Source organism: Agelaius tricolor, unplaced genomic scaffold (assembly GCF_023055355.1).
Source record: "Agelaius tricolor isolate 1412-34295 unplaced genomic scaffold, bAgeTri1.0.p SCAF_196, whole genome shotgun sequence".
Classification (NCBI taxonomy): domain Eukaryota; kingdom Metazoa; phylum Chordata; class Aves; order Passeriformes; family Icteridae; genus Agelaius; species Agelaius tricolor.
In genome coordinates this window covers 1-20,818 of record NW_027269456.1, presented here as the reverse complement: position 1 = coordinate 20,818, position 20,818 = coordinate 1, and the positions used below count along the sequence as shown (strand labels likewise).

Here is a 20,818-nt window from a genome sequence, read left to right as displayed (position 1 = left end):
TTGGGAAATTTTGGGGGGATTTTTGGGGAATTTTTGGGGGGATTTGGGGGGGATTTGGGAGAGTTTGGGAATTTGGGGATTGGGGATTTGGGGTATTTGGGGGCATTTGGGAGATTGGGGGATTTGGGGGGGATTTTGGGGGGGATTTTGGGGGGGGATTTGTGGGATTTGGGGAATTGGGGGGGATTTTTGGGGGGATTTGGGGGGAATTGTGGGGGAGATTTTTTAGGAATTTTTGGGGGGAATTTTGGGGTTTTTTTGGGGTTTTTTTTTGGGTTTTTTGGGGGTCACCTGGCCGCCCTTTCCGCCGGGGGGTCCCTCCTTGCCCGGGTGACCCTGGAGGGGACGGGGACAAAATTGGGGCGGGGACCCCAAAATGTGGAGCCCCCAGGCCCCAAAGTGATGAATTTTGGGGTTTTTTGGGTTTTTTTTGGGGGTTTTTTGGGGTTTTTGGGGTTTTTTGGACTCACGGGGGCTCCGTCGGATCCCGGCAGCCCCGGCAGCCCCGGGCGCCCCTGAGGGCCCTGAGGGGAAACGGGGTCAGGAGGGAGGAAAAGCGCCCGAAAATCAGCCAAAAACACCCGAAATTACCCCAAAATCAGCCCAAAACTGCCCTAAATCAGCCAAAACCGCCCGAAATTACCCCCAAAATCAGCCCAAAATCAGCCCGAAACTGCCCTAAATTACCCCAAAATGCCCAAAATCAGCCAAAAACGCCCTGAAATTACCCCAAAATCAGCTCAAAACTGCCCGAAATCACCTGAAATCAGCCCAAAACCGCCCCAAAATCAGCACAAAACCGCCCGAAATCAGCACAAAACTGCCATAAATCACCTGAAATTCGCCCTAAATCACCTGAAATCACCCCAAAATCGCCCTTAATCCCCTCAATATCGCCCAAAAACGCCCGAAATCAGCACAAAACCGCCCCAAAGCAGCCCAAAAATGCCCTAAATCACCACAAAATTGCCTGAAATCAGCCCAAAAACGCCCTAAATTACCCCAAAATCAGCTCAAAACTGCCCTAAATAAACTGAAATCAGCACAAACCCGCCCTGAAATTAGCCCAAAAACGCCTGAAATCAGCCCAAAATTGCCCCAAAATCAGCACAAAAATGCCCAAAACCACCTGAAATCAGCCCAAAACCACCCGAAATCAGCCAAAAATGCCCGAAATTACCCCAAAATCAGCTCAAAAATGCCCGAAATCACCTGAAATCAGCACAAAAAGGCCCAAAATCGGCCCAAAAACCGCCCCAAATCAGCACAAAAGTGCCCGAAATCAGCCTAAAATTGCCCTAAAATCTGCACAAAAACCGCCCAAAATCAGCCCAAAACTGCCCTAAATCAGCACAAAGATGCCTGAAAAATCACTCCCAAAATGCCCTAAATCACCTGAAATCAGCCCAAAACCGCCCAAAATCAGCACAAAAACGCCTGAAATCAGCACAAAACCGCCCCGAAATCAGCCCAAAAAGGCCCAAAATCAGCCCAAAACTGCCCCAAAATCAGCACAAAAAACGCCTGAAATCAGCCCAAAAATGCCCAAAATCAGCCCAGAAATGCCCAAATCAGCCCAGAAACGCCCAAAAACGCCTGAAAAATCACTCCCAAAATGCCCTAAATCACTCCAAAATCAGCCCAAAACTGCCCTAAATCACCTGAAATCAGCCCAAAAATACCTAAATCACCTCAAAACCGCTCCAAAATCAGCACAAAAAGGTCCAAAATCAGCTCAAAATTAGCTCAAAACTGCCCTAAATCACCTGAAATCAGCCCAAAACCGCCCAAAATCAGCCAAAAAATGCCCAAAATCAGCCCTAAAACGCCCCGAAATCAGCTCAAAAACGCCCGAAATACCCCAAAATCAGCTCAAAACTGCCCTAAATCAGCCAAAATCGCCCTAAATCACCTGAAATCAGCCCAAACCTGCTCAAAATCAGCCCAAAAAGGCCCGAAATCAGCCCAAAACCGCCCCAAATCAGCCCAAAAATGCCCTAAATTACCACAAAAGTGCCCAAAATCACCTGAAATCGGCCCAAAATCAGCCCAAAAACCCCGAAATCAGCCCCAAAACCGCCCAAAATCGACCAAAAAATGCCTGAAATCAGCCCAAAATCGCCCTAAATCACCTGAAATCAGCCCAAACCGCCCAAAACCAGCCCAAAAATGCCCCAAATCAGCCCAAAACACCCCGAAATCAGCCCAAAATGCCCGAAATCAGCCCAAAATCGCCCAAAATCAGCACAGAAATGCCCAAAATCAGCCAAAAACGCCCAAAATCAGCACAAAACTGCCCCAAAATCAGCCCCAAAAACGCCTGAAATCAGCCCAAAAATGCCCTAAATCACCTCAAAACCGCCCCAAAATCAGCACAAAACCGCTCAAAATCACCCCAAAAGTGCCCAAAACCACCTGAAATCAGCCCAAAACCACCCAAAATCAGCCCAAAACCACTCAAAATCAGCACAAGAACGCCCAAAATCGCCCAAAATCAGCTCAAAACTGCCCTAAATCACCCAAAAATTGCCCAAAATCACCTGAAATCAGCCCAAAACCGCCCAAAATCAGCCCAAAATGGCCCTAATCACCTGAATTCAAACCAAAACCCCCCAAAATCACCCAAAACCACCCCAAAACACCCGGGACAACCAAAATCACCCCAAATCTGCCCAGAACACCCAAAATTGCCCAACCCCGCTCAAAACCCCCCAAAATTCACTCAAATCCCCCAAAATCCCCCAAAAATTCCTCTGGAAAATTCCCCCAAATTTCCCCCAAAATCCCCAGGTTGGGATCCCAAAATTCCCCCCAAATTCCCCCCAAAATTCTGCCAAAATCCTCCCAAAATTCCCCAAGTCCCCCAAAAAATCCCCAAAAATCCTCAAACCCTCCCCAAAAAATCCCCAAAATTCCCCCCCAAATTCCCCCCAAAATTGCCCAAATTCTTCCAAATCCCCCCCAAATCCTCCCCAAAATTCCCCTTAAAATCCCCAAATTTCCCCAAAAATCCCCAAACCTTCCCCAAAAATCCCCAAAATTCCTCCCAAAAAATCCCCCCAAAATTGCCCAAATTCTTCCAAATCCTCCCCAAAAATCCCCAAAATTCCCCCCAAAAAATCCCCAAAATTCCTCCCAAAAATCCCCCCCAAAATCCCCCAAATTCTTCCAAATCGCCCCAAATTCTCCCAAAATTCCCCTTAAAATCCCCAAAAATCCCCAAACCCCCCCAAAAAATCCCCAAAATTCCTCCCAAAAAATCCCCATTCCCAAAAATTCCTCCCAAAAAATCTCCCCAAAATCCCCAAATTCTTCCAAATCCTCCCAAAAATCCCCCAAAATTCCCCTTAAAGTCCCCAAAAATCCTCAAATTTCCCCCAAATATCCCCAAAATTCTGCCCAAATCCTTCCCCCCAAAATCCTCCCAAATCCCCAGAATTCCCCAAAATTCCCCCAAAAAATGCCCAAAATTCCCCAAAATTCCTCCCAAAAAATCCCCCCAAATCCTCCCCAAAAATCCCCCAAAATTCCCCTTAAAATCCAAAAAAAATCTGCAAAATTCCCCAAATCCCCTAAAAATCCGCCTTAAAAATTCCCCCAAATTTCCCCCAAAATCCCCAGGTTGGGATTCCCACAAAATTTCCCCCAAAATTCCCCAAACTCCCCCGAAAATCCCCAAAAATCCCCAAAATTCCTCCCAAAAAATTCCCCCCAAAACTGCCCAAATTCTTCCAAATCCTCCCCAAAAATCCCCCCAAAATTCCCCTTAAAATCCCCAAAAATCCTCAAAATTCCCCAAATCCCCCCAAAATTCCTCCCCAAATCCTTCCAAAATTCCCCAAAATTCCTCCCAAAATAATCCCCAAAATTCCCCCCCAAAAATCCCCAAAATCCCTCCCAAAAAATTCCCCCAAATTCTTCCAAATCCCCCCAAATCCTCCCCAAAATTCCCCTTAAAATCCCCTTAAAATCCCCCAAAAAATCATCAAAATTCCCCAAATCCCCTAAAAATCCACCTTAAAAATTCCCCCAAATTCCCCCCAAAATTCTGCCAAAATCCTTCCAAAATTCCCCCCCAAAAAATCCCCAAAATTCCCCAAATATCCCCAAAATTCTGCCCAAATCCTCCCAAAAATTCCCCAAAATCCCCCCCCAAAAAATCCCCCCCAAATTCTTCCAAATCCTCCCCAAAAATCCCCCAAATTCCCCTTAAAATTCCCCAAAATCCCCCCAAAATTCTGCCAAAATCCTGCCAATATTCCCCCAAAAAATCCCCAAAATTCCTCCCAAAAATCCCTCCCAAAAAATTTCCCAAATTCTTCCAAATCGCCCCCAAATCCTCCCCAAAATTCCCCTTAAAATCCCCAAAAATCCCCAAATTTCCCCAAAAATCCCCAGAATTCCCCAAATTTTCCCCAAAATCCTCCCAAATCCCCAGGCTGGGATCCCAAAATTCCCCCAAAATTTCCCCAAAATTCTTCCAAAATTCCCCCCAAAAAATCCCCAAAATTTCCCCCAAAATTCCTCCCAAAAAATCCCCAAATTTCCCCAAAATTCCCCCCAAAAATCCCCAAAATTCCCTCAAAAAATCCCCCCCAAAATTCCTCCCAAGAATCCCTCAAAAAACCCCCCCAAAATTCTCCCAAATTCTTCCAAATCCTCCCCAAAATTCACCTTAAAATCCCCCAAAAATCCTCAAAATTCCCCAAATCCCCAAAAATCATCAAAATTCCCCAAATCCCCTAAAAATCCACCCCAAAATTCCCCCAAAATCCTCAAAATTCCCCAAAATCCCCCCAAAATCCTCCCAAAATTCTGCCAAAATCCTTCCAAAATTCCCCCCAAAAAATCCCCAAAATTCCCCAAATATCCCCAAAATTCTGCCCAAATCCTCCCAAAAATTCCCCAAAATACCCCCAAAAAAATCCCCCCCAAATTCTTCCAAATCCTCCCCAAAAATCCCCAAATTCCCCTTAAAATTCCCCTTAAAATTCCCCAAAAATCTTCAACATTCCCCAAAATCCCCCCAAAATTCTGCCCAAATCCTTCCAAAATTCCCCCAAAAAAATCCCCAAAAAATCCCCCCCAAATCCCCAAAATTCTTCCAGATCCTCCCCAAAATTCCCCCCAAAATCCTCAAAAAAATCCTCTAAATTCACCAAATCCCCCAAAATTCTGCCAAAATCCTTCCAAAATTCCCCCCAAAAAAATCCCCAAAATAATTCCTCCCAAAAAATCCCCAAAATTCCCCCCCCAAATCCCCAAAATCCCCAAAAATTCCTCCCAAAAAATCCCCCCCAAAATCCCCAAATTCTTCCAAATCCTCCCCAAAAATCGCCCAAAAATTCCCCTTAAAATCCCCAAAATTCCCCCAAAAATCCCCCAAATTTCCCCCAAATTCCCCAAAAATTCCCCCAAAATCCCCCAAAATTCCCAAATTTCCCCAAAATTGCCCAAAATTCCCCAAATTTCCCCGAATTTGCCCAAATTTCCCCGAATTTGCCCCAAACCTTCTCTCCTGGGGGCCCGGTGGCTCCTTGGGGTCCTGGGAGGCCCTGAAGGGACAAAAACGGCCCCAAAATTTGGGGGAAATCCCGGGAAAATGGGAAAATTGGGGAAAATTGGGGAAAATTGGGGAAAATTGGGGAAAATTGGGAATTTTGGGGGAAAAAAGGGAATTTTTGGGAGAAAAAAGGGAATTTTTGGGAGAAAAAAAAGAAAATTTTAGGGAAAAAAGGGAATTTTTGAGGGGGAAAAAAAGAAATTTTTTAGGAGAAATTGGGATTTTTTGGGGGAAAAAAGGAATTTTGGGGAAAAAAAGGGAATTTGTAGGGAGAAAGGGAATTTTTATGGGAAAAAAGGAATTTTTGGGAGTTAAAGGGGAATATTTGGGGGAAAAGGGAATTTTTAGGAGAAAAAAAGGGAATTTTGGGGGGAAAAAATGAAATTTTTTTGGGGAAAAAGGGAATTTTTAGGGGAAAAAATGGGAAATTTTAGGGAAAAAAGGGAATTTTTTGGGGAAAAAATGAATTTTTAGGGGAAAATTGGGAATTTTTTTGGGAAAATCGTGAATTTTGGGGGGAAAAAGGAAATTTTAGGGAAAAGAAGGATTTTTTGGGGGGAAAAAGGGAATTTTTAGGGGAAAAATGAATTTTTTGGGGAAAAAAGGGAATTTATTGGGGAAAAAAGGAATTTATTGGGAAAAAAAAGGAATTTTTAGGGGGAAAAGGGAATTTTTGGGGGAAAATTGGGAATTTTTAGCGAAAAAAGGAAATTTTTAGGGGGAAAAAAGGAATTTTTGGGTGGAAAAGGGAAATTTTTTTGGGGAAAAAGGGAATTTTTGCAGTAAAAAAAGGGAATTTTTGGGGAAAAAAGGAATTTTTTTGGAAAAAAGGAATTTGGGGGGAAGGGAATTTTTATGGGAAAAAATGAATTTTTGGGGAAAAAAAGGGAATTTTTGGGTGTTAAAAAAGGGAATTTTTGGGTGTTAAAAAATGGAATTTTTGGGTGTAAAAAGGGAATTTTTGTGGTAAAAAAGGGAATTTTTGGGTGTAAAAAGGGCATTTTTGGGTGTTAAAAAGGGAATTTTTGGGTGTTAAAAAAGGGAATTTTTGGGTGTTAAAAGAGGGCATTTTTGGGTGTTAAAAGAGGGCATTTTTGGGTGGAAAATTGGGAATTTTTGGGTGTTAAAAAAGGGAAATTTTGGGTGTTAAAAAAGGGCATTTTTGGGTGGAAAATTGGGAATTTTTGGGTGTTAAAAAAGGGCATTTTTGGGTGTAAATTGTGAATTTTTGGGTCTCACCTGGGTCCCGGGGATCCCTTGGTGCCCGGGGGGTCCCGGCTCTCCCTGGGGGCCCTGGGGGGGAAAAAATTCCAAATTTTTGGGGAGAATTTCCCAAAGTTTGGGAATTCCCCCCCAAAAAAAACTCAAAAAAAAATTCCCACAAAAATCCCAAAAATCCCCAAAAATCCCCCAAATCCCCCCGAAATTTACTCCAAAAAAAGATCCCCAAAATTGCTGCCAAAAATCCCAAAATCCTCCCAAAATCCCCCCCAAAAAATCGCCAAAAATCCCACAAAAATTCCCCAAAATCCTCCCCAAAAATTCCCCAAAAAATCCCCCCAAAAAGTCCCCAAAATCCCCCCAAAAATCCCCCCAAAATCCTCCCCTGAAATCCCCAAAATATCCCCCAAAATCCCCCCAAAAATCCCAAAAAATCCCCCCAAAATCCCCCCAAAAAATCCCAAAAAATGCCCCCAAAATCCTCCCAAAAAAACCCCAAAGATGCCCCCAAAATCCTCCCAAAATCCCCCCAAAATTCCCTAAAATGCCCCTAAAAATCCCCCCCAAAAAACCCCAAAATCCTCCCCAAAAATCCCCCCAAAATCCCCAAAAAACCCCAAAAATCCTCCCAAAAAATCCCCAAAATCCCCCCAAAAATTCCCAAAATCCTCCCAAAAAACCCCCAAAAATTCCCCAAAATCCCAAAAAATCCCCCAAAAACCCCAAAAAATCCTCCCAAAAAAAACCCCAAATCCCCCCTTAAAAATCCCAAAAAAATCCCCCCAAAATCCTCCCCAAATCCCCCCAAAAATCCCCCCAAAATTCCCCAAAAAATCCCCAAAATCCTCCCCTGAAATCCCCAAAATCCCCCCAAAAAAACCCAAAAAATGCCCCCAAAATCCTCCCAAAATCCCCCAAAAATCGCCAAAAATCTCCCAAAAATCCTCCCCAAAAAAACCCCAAAATGCCCCCAAAATCCTCCCAAAATCCCCCAAAATTCCCTAAAATGCCCCTAAAAATCCCCAAAATCCCCCCAAAAAAACCCCAAAATCCTCCCCAAAAATCCCCCCAAAATCCCCAAAAAACCCCAAAAATCCTCCCAAAAAAACCCCAAAATCCCCAAAACTCCCCCCAAAAAATCCCCAAAATCCCCCAAAAAATCCCAAAAAATGCCCCCAAAATCCTCCCAAATCCCCCCAAAAATCCCCAAAAATTCCCCCCAAAAATCCCCAAAAAATTGCCCAAAATCCAAAAAAATCCCCCAAAAAAAACCCCAAAAATCCTCCCCAAAAATTCCCCCAAAAAATCCCCAAAATCCTCCCCTGAAATCCCCAAAATATCCCCCAAAAAATGCCCAAAAATCCAAAAAATCCCCCCAAAAAATCCCAAAAAATGTCCCCAAAATCCTCCCAAAATCCCCAAAAAATCGCCAAAAATCCCCCAAAAATCCTCCCCAAAAATCCTCCCAAAAATTCCCCAAAATCCCCCAAAAAACCCCAAAATCCCCAAGATCCCCCCTTAAAAATCCCAAAAAATCCCCCACCAAAATCCTCCCCAAATCTCCCCCAAAAATCACCAAAAATCTCCCAAAAATTCCCCAAAAATCCCCCAAAAACCCCAAAAATTCCCTCCAATTTCCCCCCCAAAATCCTCCCCAAAAATCTCCAAATTTGCCCCCTAAAATTCCCATTTTTCCCCCAAAATTTCCCATTTATTCACCCCAAAATTTCCCATTTTTTACCCAAAATTTTTCCCCCCCATTTATTTACCCCAAAATTCCCAATTTTTACCCCAAAATTTCCCATTTTTTCCCAAAATTCCCCTTTTTTCCCCAAAATTCCCATTTCTCCCAAAATTTCCCTTTCCCCCCCCAAAAATTCCCATTTTTTTACCCCAAAAATTCCCATTTTTTACCCAAAATTCCCATTTTTAACCCAAAATTCCCATTTTTTTACCCAAAATTCCCATTTCCCCCCCCCCAAAAAATCCCATTTTTTTTACCCAAAATTCTCATTTCCGCCCCCAAAAAATCCCATTTTTTACCCAAAATTCCCATTTTTTCCCCAAATTTCCCATTATTTACCCCAAATTCCCATTTTTCCCCCAAAAATTCCCATTTTTTCCCCCAAAATTCCCAATTTTTTTCCCGGAATTTTCCCATTTTTGCCCTTTTTGGCCCCAATTCTCACCAGGTTCCCTTTGGGTCCCCCGGGGCCGTCCAGGCCTCGAACGCCCTGAGGGGATTGGGGCAAAAAACGGCAAAAATGGGCAAAAAATACAAAATTGGGGAAAAAATACAAAATTGGGGAAAAAGGGAATTTGGGGGGGAAATTGGGAATTTTGGGGAAAATTTGGGGAAAATTTGGGGAAAATTGGGGAGTTTTGGGAAAAAAAAAGGGGAAATTTGGGGGATTTTAAGGGGAAAAAACTGAATTTTGATGGGGAAAATTTGGGGAAAAAAGGGAAATTTGGGGGAAATTTTAAGGAAAATTTTTGGGGAAAAAAAGGAATTTTGGGGGAAAATTTAGGGGAATTTTGGGGGAAATTGGGGGATTTTGAGGGAAAAAAAGGGAATTTTTTGGGGGGAAAAAAGGGGAATTTTGGGGAAAATTGGGGGAAAATTTGGGGATTTTGAGGGAAAAAAAAGGAATTTTTTGGGAAAAAGGGAATTTTTGGGGATTTTGGGAAAAAATGGGATTTTGAGGGGATAAGAGGGGAATTTGGGGGGATAAGAGGGGAATTTTGGGGTAAATTTGGGGAAAATTGGGGAAATTTGGGAAAAAAACTGAATTTGGGGGAAATTTAAGGAAAATTTTGGGGAAAAAAAGGGAATTTTGGGGGGGATAAAAAGGGGAATTTTGGGGGAAAATTGGGGGAAATTTGGGGATTTTGAGGGAAAAAAAGGGAATTTTGGGGGGGGATAAAAAGGGGAATTTTGGGGGAAATTTGGGGAAAATTGGGGGATTTTGAGGGGAAAAACCAGGCGAATTTTGGGGGGAAAAAAGGGAATTTGGGGGATTTTTGAGGGGAAAAAACTGAATTTTGATGGGAAAATTTGGGGAAAATTGGGGGATTTTGAGGGGAAAAAAGGGAAATTTGGGGGGAATTTTAGGGAAAATTTTTTTGGGGAAAAAGGGAATTTGGGGGGGATAAAAAGGGGAATTTTGGGGGAAAATTGGGGGAAATTTGGGGATTTTTGAGGAAAAAAGGGAAATTTGGGGGGGAGAAAAAGGGGAATTTTGGGGGAAAAAAGGAATTTTTTTGGGGAAAAAAGAATTTTGGGGGAAATTGGGGGATTTTGGGGGAAAAAAGGGAAATTGGGGGGGAAAGGGAAATTTTGGGGAAATTTTGAGGGAAAAAAGGGAATTTTGGGGGGAATTTGGGGGAAAAAAGGGAATTTTGGGGGGAATTTTAAGGAAAATTTGGGGGAAAAAAGGGAATTTTGGGGGAAATTGGGGGATTTTGAGGGAAAAGGGAAAATTGAGAAAAAAAGGGAATTTTGAGGGGGAAGAGGGAATTTTGGGGGAAATTTGGGGATTTTGAGGGGGAAAAAGGGAAATTTGGGGGGAAAAAGGATTTTGGGGCAATTTTGGGTGGTTTTGGTTGATTTTGGGGTGATTTTGGGTGATTTTGGGGTATTTTTAGGGTGGTCTTGGGTGTTTTTGGGGTGATTTTGGGGTAATTTTAGTGGTTTTTTGGGGTGATTTTGGGGTATTTTTGGGGTGATCTTAGGGTATTGTTTGGGGTGATTTTGGGGTAATTTCGGGTGGTTTTGGGGTGTTTTGGGGGTGATTTTAGGGTATTTTTAGGTTGGTTTTGGGTGATTTTAGGGTATTTTTGGGGTGGTTTTTGGGGTGACTTTGGGGTAATTTTGGGGTATTTTTGGGGGTGGTTTTGGGGCGTTTTGGGGGTGATTTTGGGGTAATTTTGGGGGTGATTTTAGGGTATTTTTAGGGTGATTTTTGGGGTGATTTTAGGGTATTTTTAGGGTGATTTTTGGGATGATTTCGGGTGGTTTTTGGGGCGATTTTTGGGATGATTTCGGGTGATTTTTGGGGTGATTTTGGGGTGATTTTGGGGTGTTTTTGGGGTGATTTTAGGGTATTTTTGGGGTGGGTTTTGGGGTGATTTTGGGGTAATTTTGGGGTGTTTTTGGGGTGATTTTTAGGTTGTTTTTGGGGTGATTTTAGGGTATTTTTAGGGTGATTTTTGGGGTGATTTCGGGTGTTTTTTGGGGCAATTTTGGGTGGTTTTGGGTGATTTTGAGGTGATTTTGGGGCATTTTTGCGGTGATTCGGGTGGGTTTGGGCTGATTTGGGGGATTTTGGGGCGTTTTTGGGTGATTTTGGTTGATTTTGGGGTGATTTTAGGGTATTTTTGGGGTGGTTTTTGGGGTGATTTTGGGGCATTTTTGGGGGTGATTTTGGGGCGGTTTTGGGGGTGATTTTGGGGTAATTTTGGGGTGGTTTTTGGGTATTTTTAGGTTGTTTTTGGGGGTGATTTTAGGGTATTTTTGGGGTGGTTTTTGGGGTGATTTTGGGGTAATTTTGGGGTGTTTTTGGGGTGATTTTTAGGTTGTTTTTGGGGTGATTTTAGGGTATTTTTTGGGGTGATTTTGGGGTGTTTTTGGGGTGATTTTGGGGTGATTTCAGGGTGTTTTTTGGGTAATTTTGGGGTGATTTTGGGGGTGATTTCAGGGTATTTTTTGGGGTGATTTTTGGGGAGATTTTTGGGGTGATTTTGGGGGCGTTTTTGGGGTGATTTTTGGGGTGATTTCAGGGTATTTTTAGGGTATTTTTGGGGTGATTTTGGGGTAATTTTGGGGTATTTTTGGGGGTGATTTTGGGGCGGTTTTGGGGGTGATTTTGGGGTAATTTTGGGGTGGTTTTTGGGGTGATTTTTAGGTTGTTTTTGGGGTGATTTTAGGGTATTTTTAGGGTGATTTTTGGGGTGATTTCGGGTGTTTTTTTGGGCGATTTGTGGGGTGGTTTTGGGTGTATTTTGGGGTGATTTCGGGTGATTTTGGGGGTGATTTTGGGGGTGATTTTAGGGTATTTTTAGGGTATTTTGGGGGTGATTTTTGGGGTGATTTCAGGGTATTTTTAGGGTAATTTTGGGGTGATTTTGGGGGTGATTTTAGGGTATTTTTAGGGTAATTTTGGGGTGATTTTTGGGGTGATCTTTGGGGTGATTTTGGGGTATTTTGGGGGTGATTTTTGGGGTGATTTTAGGGTATTTTTAGGGTAATTTTGGGGTGATTTTGGGGGTGATTTCAGGGTATTTTTAGGGTAATTTTGGGGGTGTTTTTGGGGTGATTTTTGGGGTGATTTTGGGGTGATTTTTGGGGTGATTTTTGGGGTGATTTCAGGGTATTTTTAGGGTAATTTTGGGGGTGATTTTGGGGTGATTTTGGGGTGATTTCAGGGTATTTTTGGGGTGATTTTTGGGGTGATTTCGGGTGTTTCTGTGACTCACGGGGGCTCCGGGGAGGCCGGGGGGGCCCTTGGGGCCCAGGAGCCCTCGGGGACCCTGGAACGGAGACGGGGGAGGGGTCAGAGCCCCGAAACGGGGAGAAAAACCCAAAAATGGGGACGGGGCCCGAAATGGGGAGAAAAACCCAAAAAATGGGGAGAAAAACCCAAAAAACGGGAGAGGGACACGAAAAATGGGGAGAAAAACCCAAAAATGGGGAGAAAAACCCAAAAATGGGGAGAAAAACCCAAAAATGGGGAGAAAAACCCAAAAATGGGGAGAAAAACCCAAAAACGGGAGTGGGACCCCCAAATGGGGAGAAAAACCCAAAAATGGGGAGAAAAACCCAAAAAACGGGGACGGGGCCCGAAATGGGGAGAAAAACAAAAAAAAATGGGGAGAAAATGCCAAAAAATGGGGGTGGGACCCAAAATAGGGAGAAAAACCCGAAAATGGGAGTGGGACCCGAAAATGGGGAGAAAAAAACCAAAAATGGGAGTGGGACCCGAAATGGGGAGAAAATGCCAAAAATGAGAGGAAAAACCCCAAAATGGGGAGAAAAAAACCTCAAAAAATGGGGCTGGGACCCCAAAATGGGGAGAAAATGCCAAAAATGGGGAGAAAAACCCCAAAATTGGGGATGGGACCCCAAAAATTGGGAAGAAAGACCCCAAAAATGGGGAGAAAAACACCAAAAATTGGGGAGAAAACCCCAAAAACGGGAGTGGGACCCCAAAAACGGGAGTGGGACCCCAAAAATTGGGGAGAAAAACCCCAAAAATGGGAAGAAAGACCCCAAAAATGGGGCTGGGCCCCCAAAATTGGGGAGAAAATGCCCAAAAATGGGACAGGGACTCCAAAAATTGGGGAGAAAAACCCCAAAAATGGGAGTGAGACCCCAAAAATGGGAGTGAGACCCCAAAAATGGGGCTGGGCCCCCAAAATTGGGGAGAAAACCCCCAAAATTAGGGAAGGGAAAAAGAAAATGGGGTTGGGACCCTAAAAATTGGGAAGAAAAACTCCAAAAATGGGGGTGAGACCCCAAAAATTGGGGCCTGGAACCCCAAAATTGGGGAGAAAATGCCCAAAAATGGGGAGAAAACCCCCAAAAACGGGGGTGGGACCCCAAAAATTTGAGGCTGGGACCCCAAAAATGGGGAGAAAACGCCAAAAAATGGGAGTGAAGCCCCAAAATGGGGAGAAAAACCCCAAAAATTGGGAGAAAAACCCCAAAATTGGGAGAGGGACCCAAAAATTGGGAGAGAAACCCCCAAAAATGGGGGAGGGACCCCAAAAATTGGGGGCTGGCACCCCAAAATTGGGAAGAAAAAACCACAAAAATGGGGAGAAAAACCCCAAAATTGGGAAGAAAGACCCCGAAAATGGGGAGAAAAACCCCAAAAATCAGGAGAAAATGCCCAAAAATGGGAGTGAAGCCCCAAAATTGGGGAGACGGACCCCAAAAATGAGGAGGAAAAACCCCAATAATGGGGGTGGGACCCCAAAACTGGGGCTGGCACCCCAAAATGGGGAGAAAATGTCCAAAATTGGGGCTGAGACCCCAAAAATGGGAGAAAACCCCCAAAAACGGGGGTGGGACCCCAAAAATTTGAGGCTGGGACCCCAAAAATGGGGAGAAAATGCCAAAAAATGGGAGTGAAGCCCAAAATGGGGAGAAAAACCCCAAAAATGGGGGTGAGACCCCAAAAATTGGGGGCTGTGAACCCTAAAATAGGGGAGAAAAACCCCAAAAATGGGGAAAAAACCGCCCAAAAATTGGGAAAAAAACGCCCAAAAATGGGGAGGAAAACCCCCAAAATTGGGGAGAAAATGTCAAAAAATGGGAGTGAAACCCCAAAAATGGGGCTGGAACCCCAAAATTGGTGGGAAAAACCCCAAAAACGGGAGTGAGACCCCAAAAATTGGGAGTGGCAGCCCAAAAATTGGGGAGAAAGACCCCAAAATTGGGAAAAAAACCCCCAAAAGTGGGAGTGGGACCCCAAAACTGGGGCGGGGACCCCAAAAAATGGGGGTGGGACCCCAAAATTGGGGAGAAAAACCCCAAAAATGGGAGCGGGACTCAAAAAATGGGGAGAAAATGCCCAAAAATGGGAGCCAAACCCCAAAAATTTGAGGCTGGGCCCCCAAAATGGGGAGAAAAACCCCAAAAATGGGAGAGGGACCCGAAAAATTGGGGAGAAAACCCCAAAAATTGGGGAGAAAACCCCAAAAAAGGGGAGAGGGACCCCAAAATTGGGGGATGGGACCCTAAAATTGGGGAGAAAAACCCCAAAAATGGGGAGAAAATGCCCAAAAATGGGCCTGGAACCCCAAAAATGGGGAGAAAAACCCCAAAAATGGGGGTGGGACCCCAAAAATTGGGGCCTGGAACCCCAAAATTGGGGAGAAAAACCAAAAAAATTGGGAGAAAATGCCCAAAATTGGGGCTGGGACCCCAAAAACGGGGGAGGGACCCCAAAATTGGGGAGAAAAACCCCAAAAATTGGGAAAAAAAACCCCAAAAATTGGGAAAAAAACCCAAAATTGGGAAAAAAACGCCCAAAAACGGGAGCAAAACCCCAAAAATTGGGAAAAAAACGCCCAAAAATTGGAAAAAACCCCCAAAAATGGGGAGGAAAACCCCCAAAATTGGGGAGAAAATGTCAAAAAATGGGAGAAAAACCCCAAAAATGGGGCTGGAACCCCAAAATTGGGGAGAAAAGCCCCAAAAATTGGGGAGAAAAGCCTCAAAATCGGTTCTGGGACCCCAAAAAACGGGAGTGAGACCCCAAAAATTTGAGGCTGGAACCCCAAAAATGGGGAGAAAAACCAAAAAAAATTGGGAGAAAATGCCCAAAATTGGGCCTGGAACCCCAAAAATCGGGGGAGGGACCCCAAAATTGGGGAGAAAAACCCCAAAAATTGGAAAAAAAACCCCCAAAACTTGGGGAAAAAAACCCCAAAAATTGGGGAAAAAAACCCCAAAATCGGTTCTGGGACCCCAAAATTGGGGAGAAAAGCCCCAAAATCGGTTCTGGGACCCCAAATTTGGGGAGAAAAGCCCCAAAATCGGTTCTGGGACCCCAAATTTGGGGAGAAATTCCCCAAAATCGGTTCTGGGACCCCAAAATTGGGGAGAAATTCCCCAAAATCGGTTCTGGGACCCCAAAATTGGGGAGAAATTCCCCAAAATCGGTTCTGGGACCCCAAAATTGGGGAGAAATTCCCCAAAATCGGTTCTGGGACCCCAAAATTGGGGAGAAATTCCCCAAAATCGGTTCTGGGACCCCAAAATTGGGGAGAAAAGTCCCAAAATCGGTTCTGGGACCCCAAAATTGGGGAGAAATTCCCCAAAATCGGTTCTGGGACCCCAAATTTGGGTTGCAGCCCCCCCAGATTTTGGGGACCCCCCCCCGTTACCGCCTCCCCCGGGAGCCCTCGGGGTCCAACATCGCCGGCGTCGCCCTGGGGAGAATTTGGGAAATTTGGGGAAATTTGGGAAATTTGGGGACATTTTGGGGACATTTGGGGCCATTTTGGGGGTTCGGGTGTGAAAGCCCCGGGAGCCCCCCAGGATTTGGCCAAAATCCCCTCCCAAAATCCATCCCAAAGCCCCAAAAATCGGCTCAGGAACCCCAAAATCCCCCCAAAATCCATCCCTGACCCCCAAAATCCATCCCAAAATCCATCCCAAAATCCATCCCTGACCCCCCAAAAATCGGCTCAGGAACCCCAAAATCCCCTGCAGGAACCCCAAAATCCCCCCAAAACCGCCCAAACCCCCCAAAATCGCTTCAGGAACCCCCAAAATCCCCTCTGGGAACCCCAAATTCCCCCAAAACTCCCCAAGTTCCCCAAAATCCCCTCAAAATCCATCCCTGAACCCCCCAAAAATCGCCTCAGGAACCCCAAACATCCCCTCAGGAACCCCCAAATCCCCTCAAAATCCACCCCTGACCCCCCAAAATCGGATCAGGAACCCCAAAATCCATCCCAAAATCCATCCCAAACCCCAAAAATCGCTTCAGGAACCCCAAAATCGGTTCAGGAATCCCCAAAATCCCCTCCAGGAACCCCAAAATCCCCTCCCAAAAGCGCCCAAAGCCCCCCAAAAAATCACCTCAGGAACCCCCAAAATCCCTCAGGAACCCCAAAATCCCCCCAAAAATCGCTTCAGGAACCCCAAAATCCCCCCAAAATCCATCCCAAAATCCATCTCAACACCCCAAAAATCGGCTCAGGAACCCCAAAATCCCCCCAAAATCCATCCCAAAATCCATCCCAAAATCCATCCCAAAATCCATCCCAAACCCCCCAAAATCGGCTCAGGAACCCCAAAATCCCCCAGGAACCCCCAAAATCCATCCCAAAATCCATCCCAAACCCCCCAAAATCCATCCCAAACCCCCCAAAAATCGGCTCAGGAACCCCCAAAATCCCTTCAGGAACCCCCAAATTCCCCCAAAAATTGCTTCAGGAACCCCAAAATCGCTTCAGGAACCCCAGAATCCATCCCAAAATCGATCCCAAACCCCCCAAAATTGGGTCAGGAACCCCCAAATCCCCTCCAGGAACCCCCAAATCCCCTCCCAAAAGCGCCCTAAAGCCCCAAAAATCGGATCAGGAACCCCAAAATCCATCCCAAAATCCATCCCTCATCCCCCAAAACTCCCCAAGTTCCCAAAATCCCCCCAAAATCCATCCCAAACCCCCCAAAATCGCTTCAGGAACCCCAAAATCCCCCCAAAAGTGCCCAAAGCCCCCAGAAATCGGCTCAGGAGCCCCAAATTCCCCCAAAACTCCCCAAGTTCCCCAAAATCCATCCCAAAATCCATCCCAAACCCCCAAAAATCGGTTCAGGAACCCCAAAATCCATCCCAAAATCCGTCCCAACCCCCCCAAAAATCGGTTCAGGAACCCCCGAAATTCCCTCAGGAACCCCCAAATCCCCCCAAAATCCATCCCAAACCCCCAAAAATCCCCTCAGGAACCCCCAAAATTCCCCCCCTAATTCCCCAAATTCCCCCAGAATGCCCCAAAATCCCCTCAGGATCCCCAAAATTCCCCAAATCCCCCTCAGGATCCCCAAAATCCCCCAGAATCCCCCAAAATCCCCTCAGGACCCCCCAAATTCCCCCAAAATCCCTCCCTGAGCCCCCAAATCCCCTCTGGGAACCCCCAAATTCCTCCCAGATCCCCCAGGACCCCCCAAAATCCCCTCAGGAGCCCCAATTCCCCCCAAAACTCCCCAAAATCCCCTCAAAATCCATCCCTGACCCCCCAAAATCTCTCCAGGAACCCCCAAAATCCCCCCAAAATTCCCCAAATCCCCCCCCCAAAATCCCCCAAATTCCCTCTCAGGACCCCCCAAATCCCCCCCAGTTCCCCCAAAGTTTCCCCCAAAATCCCTCCCTGATCCCCCAAAATCTCCCCAGGACTCCCCCAATCCCCCCCAAAATCCCCTCAGAACCCCAAAAATTTCCCAAAAATTCCAAATTCCCCCCAAAATCCCCTCAGGACCCCCCAAAATCCCCTCAGGACCCCCCAAAATCCCCCCAAATCTCCTCAGGACTCCCCCTAATCCCCCCAAAAATCCCCCAAAATTCCCCAAATCCCCTTTAGGACCCCCCAAAATCCCCTCAGGACCCTCCAAAATCCCCCAAAATCCCCCAAAATCCCCCAAATCCCCCCAAATTTCCCAAAATCCCCTCAGGACCCCCTAAAATCCCCCCCCCCTTCCCCCAAAATCCCCCAAATCTCCTTCAAGAAGCCCCAAATTCCCCTCAGGACCCCCCCAAAATTTCCCAAAATCTCCCAAATTCCCCCCAAAACCCCCTCAGGACCCTCCAAAATCCCCTAAATCTCCCAAAATCCCCAAATTCCCCCCAAAATTCCCTTTCAGGACCCCCCAAATCCCCTCAGAAGCCCCCAAATCCCCCCCAAATCCCCCAAAATTTCCCCCAAAATCCCCCCCCAAAATCCCCTCAGGACCCCCCAAAATCCCCTCAGAACCCCAAAAATTCCCTTCAGGACCCCCCAAATTTCCCCCAAAATCCCCCCCCAAAATCCCCTCAGGACTCCCCCAATCTCTCCAAAATCCCCCAAAATCCCCCAAATCCCCTTCAGGGGCCCCAAATTCCCCCCAAATTCCCTCAAATCTCCTCAGGACCCCCCCAAATCCCCCAAAATTTCCCAAAATCCCCCCAAAATCCACTCAGGACCCCCCCCCCCAGTTCCCCCAAAATTCACTTCAGGACCCCCCAAAATCACCCCCAGTTCCCCCAAAATTTCCCCAAATGGCAAAATCCCCCCAAAATCCCCTCAAGACCCCCCAAAATCCCCCCAAAAATCCCCCAAAATTCCCCAAATCCCCTTTAGGACCCCCCAAAATCCCCTCAGGACCCCCCAAAATCCCCCAAAATTTCCCAAAATCCCCAAAATCCCCCCAAAATTCCCTTCAGGACCCCCCAAATCCCCCCATTTCTCCCAAAATTTCCACCAAAATCCCCCAAATCTCCTTCAAGAGGCCCCAAATTCCCCTCAGGACCCCCCCAAAATTTCCCAAAATCTCCCAAATTCCCCCCAAAATCCCCTCAGGACCCCCCAAATCCCCTAAAATCCCCCAAAATCCCCAAATTTCCCCAAATTTTCCCCAAATCCCCTCCCCCTCTCACCCTCTCTCCGTCCTCTCCTGGGGGTCCCGGGATCCCCTGGGGGCCGGGGTCACCCTGGGCACGGAAATTGGGGAAAATTGGGGAGATTTTGGGCAAAATTGGGGGAAATTGGGAAATTGGGGGGATTTGGGGAAAATTGGGGAGATTTTGGGGGAAATTGGGGGAAATTTGGGGGAAATTTTTGGATTTTGGGGGGATTTGGGGCATTTTGGGGGGGATTTGGGGGGATTTTGGGGGAAATTGGAGAATTTTGGGGGAATTTTTGGGGGATTTCAGGGAAATTTGGGGCATTTTGGGGAAATTGGGGAATTTTGGGGCATTTTGGGGAAATTGGGGTATTTTGGGGGGAATTTTGGGGCATTTTAGGGGCATTTTGGGGAAAATTGGGGAAAATTGGGGCATTTTGGGGGCATTTTGGGGAAACTGGGAAATTTTGGGGAATTTTGGGGGGATTTCGGGGAAATTGGGAAATTTTGGTGGAAATTGGGGGAAATTTGGGCATTTTGGGGGGATTTGGGGGAATTTGGGGCATTTTGGGGGCATTTTGGGGGAAATTGGGGAATTTTGGGGCATTTTGGGGGAAATTGGAGCACTTTGGGCTGAATTTGGGGGAAATTGGGGAATTTTGGGGGAAATTGGGGGAAATTGGAGAATTTTGGGGGAAAATTGGGGAATTTTGGGGAGATTTGGGGGGATTTGGGGGAAATTGGGGCATTTTGGGGGGAAATTGGAGAATTTTGGGGGGATTTGGGGGAAATTGGGGCATTTTGGGGGGGATTTTGGGGAGGTTTGGGGAATTTTGGGTGGATTTGGGGAGGGTTTGGAGAACTTTGGGGGCATTTGGGGGGGATTTTGGAATTTGGGGGGATTTGGGGAAGGGATTTGGGGACATTTTGGGGATTTTAGGGGAATTTGGGGGAATTTGAGGAGATTTTGGGGGGATTTTGGGGCTCCCAGGGATTGGGGATTAATTTGGGGAGGATTTTGGGGAGGATTTTGGGGAAAATTTTGGGGAAGATTTTGGGGAAAAATTTGGGGAAGATTTTGGGGAAGATTTTTGGGATTTTGGGGAGGATTTTGGGGACGATTTTGGGGACAATTTGGGGATTTTGGGGAGGATTTTGGGGTGGATTTTTGGAATTTTGGGGAAGATTTTGGGGAGGATTTTGGGGGTTTTGGGGAAGATTTTGGGGAGGATTTTAGGGAGGATTTTGGGAGTTTTTGGGGAGAATTTTGGGGAGGAATTTGAGGGTTTTGGGGAGGATTCTGGGGCTGATTTTGGGGAGGATTTTGGGGCTTTTGGGGAGAGATTTTGGGGAGAGATTTTCGGGACGATTTGGGGAATTTTGGGGGTTTTGGGAAAGATTTTGGGGTGGATTTTGGGGTGGATTTTGGGACTTTTAGGGAAGATTTTGGGGGCTGATTTTGGGGAGGATTTTGGGGAGGATTTTTGGGATTTTGGGGTTGATTTTGGGGAGGCTTTTGGGGAGGATTTTGGGGAGAATTTGGGGGAGGATTTGGGGAGGATTTGGGGGATTTTGGGGAGAGTTTTGGTGTGGATTTTGGGGAAGATTTTTGGGATTTTGGGGCTGATTTTGGGGAGGATTTTGGGGTCGATTTTGGGGAGGATTTTGGGGAGGATTTTGAGGGTTTTGGGGAGGATTTTGGGGTGGATTTTGGGGAGGATTTGGGGAGGATTTTGGGGCTTTTGGGGGCTGACTTTGGGGAGAATTTGGGGGATTTTGGGGCTGATTTTGGGGAGGATTTTGGGAAGGATTTCGGGGGTTTTGGGGAGGATTTTGGGGCTTATGGGGAGGATTTTGGGGAGGGATTTTGGGGACGATTTGGGGGATTTTGGGGTTTTGGGAAAGATTTTGGGGAGGGTTTT

At 46.0% G+C, this 20,818-nt stretch overlaps 1 protein-coding gene across 1 annotated transcript in view; it reads right to left on the bottom strand.

The window, feature by feature from the left end:
- The window catches only part of LOC139587190 (collagen alpha-1(XI) chain-like), a gene marked incomplete at its 5' end in the record, with an annotated part of 29,469 nt that extends 10,485 nt beyond the window's left edge, over nt 1-18,984 (bottom strand). The window contains 8 exons of the mRNA XM_071421179.1: nt 292-336; nt 471-524; nt 5,511-5,555; nt 6,803-6,856; nt 8,974-9,018; nt 12,260-12,313; nt 15,677-15,721; nt 18,931-18,984. Coding sequence (XP_071277280.1) covers nt 292-336; nt 471-524; nt 5,511-5,555; nt 6,803-6,856; nt 8,974-9,018; nt 12,260-12,313; nt 15,677-15,721; nt 18,931-18,984 — 396 coding nt within the window. The remainder of the gene's footprint in view (nt 1-291; nt 337-470; nt 525-5,510; nt 5,556-6,802; nt 6,857-8,973; nt 9,019-12,259; nt 12,314-15,676; nt 15,722-18,930) is intronic.
- Nucleotides 18,985-20,818: the final 1,834 nt, after the last annotated feature.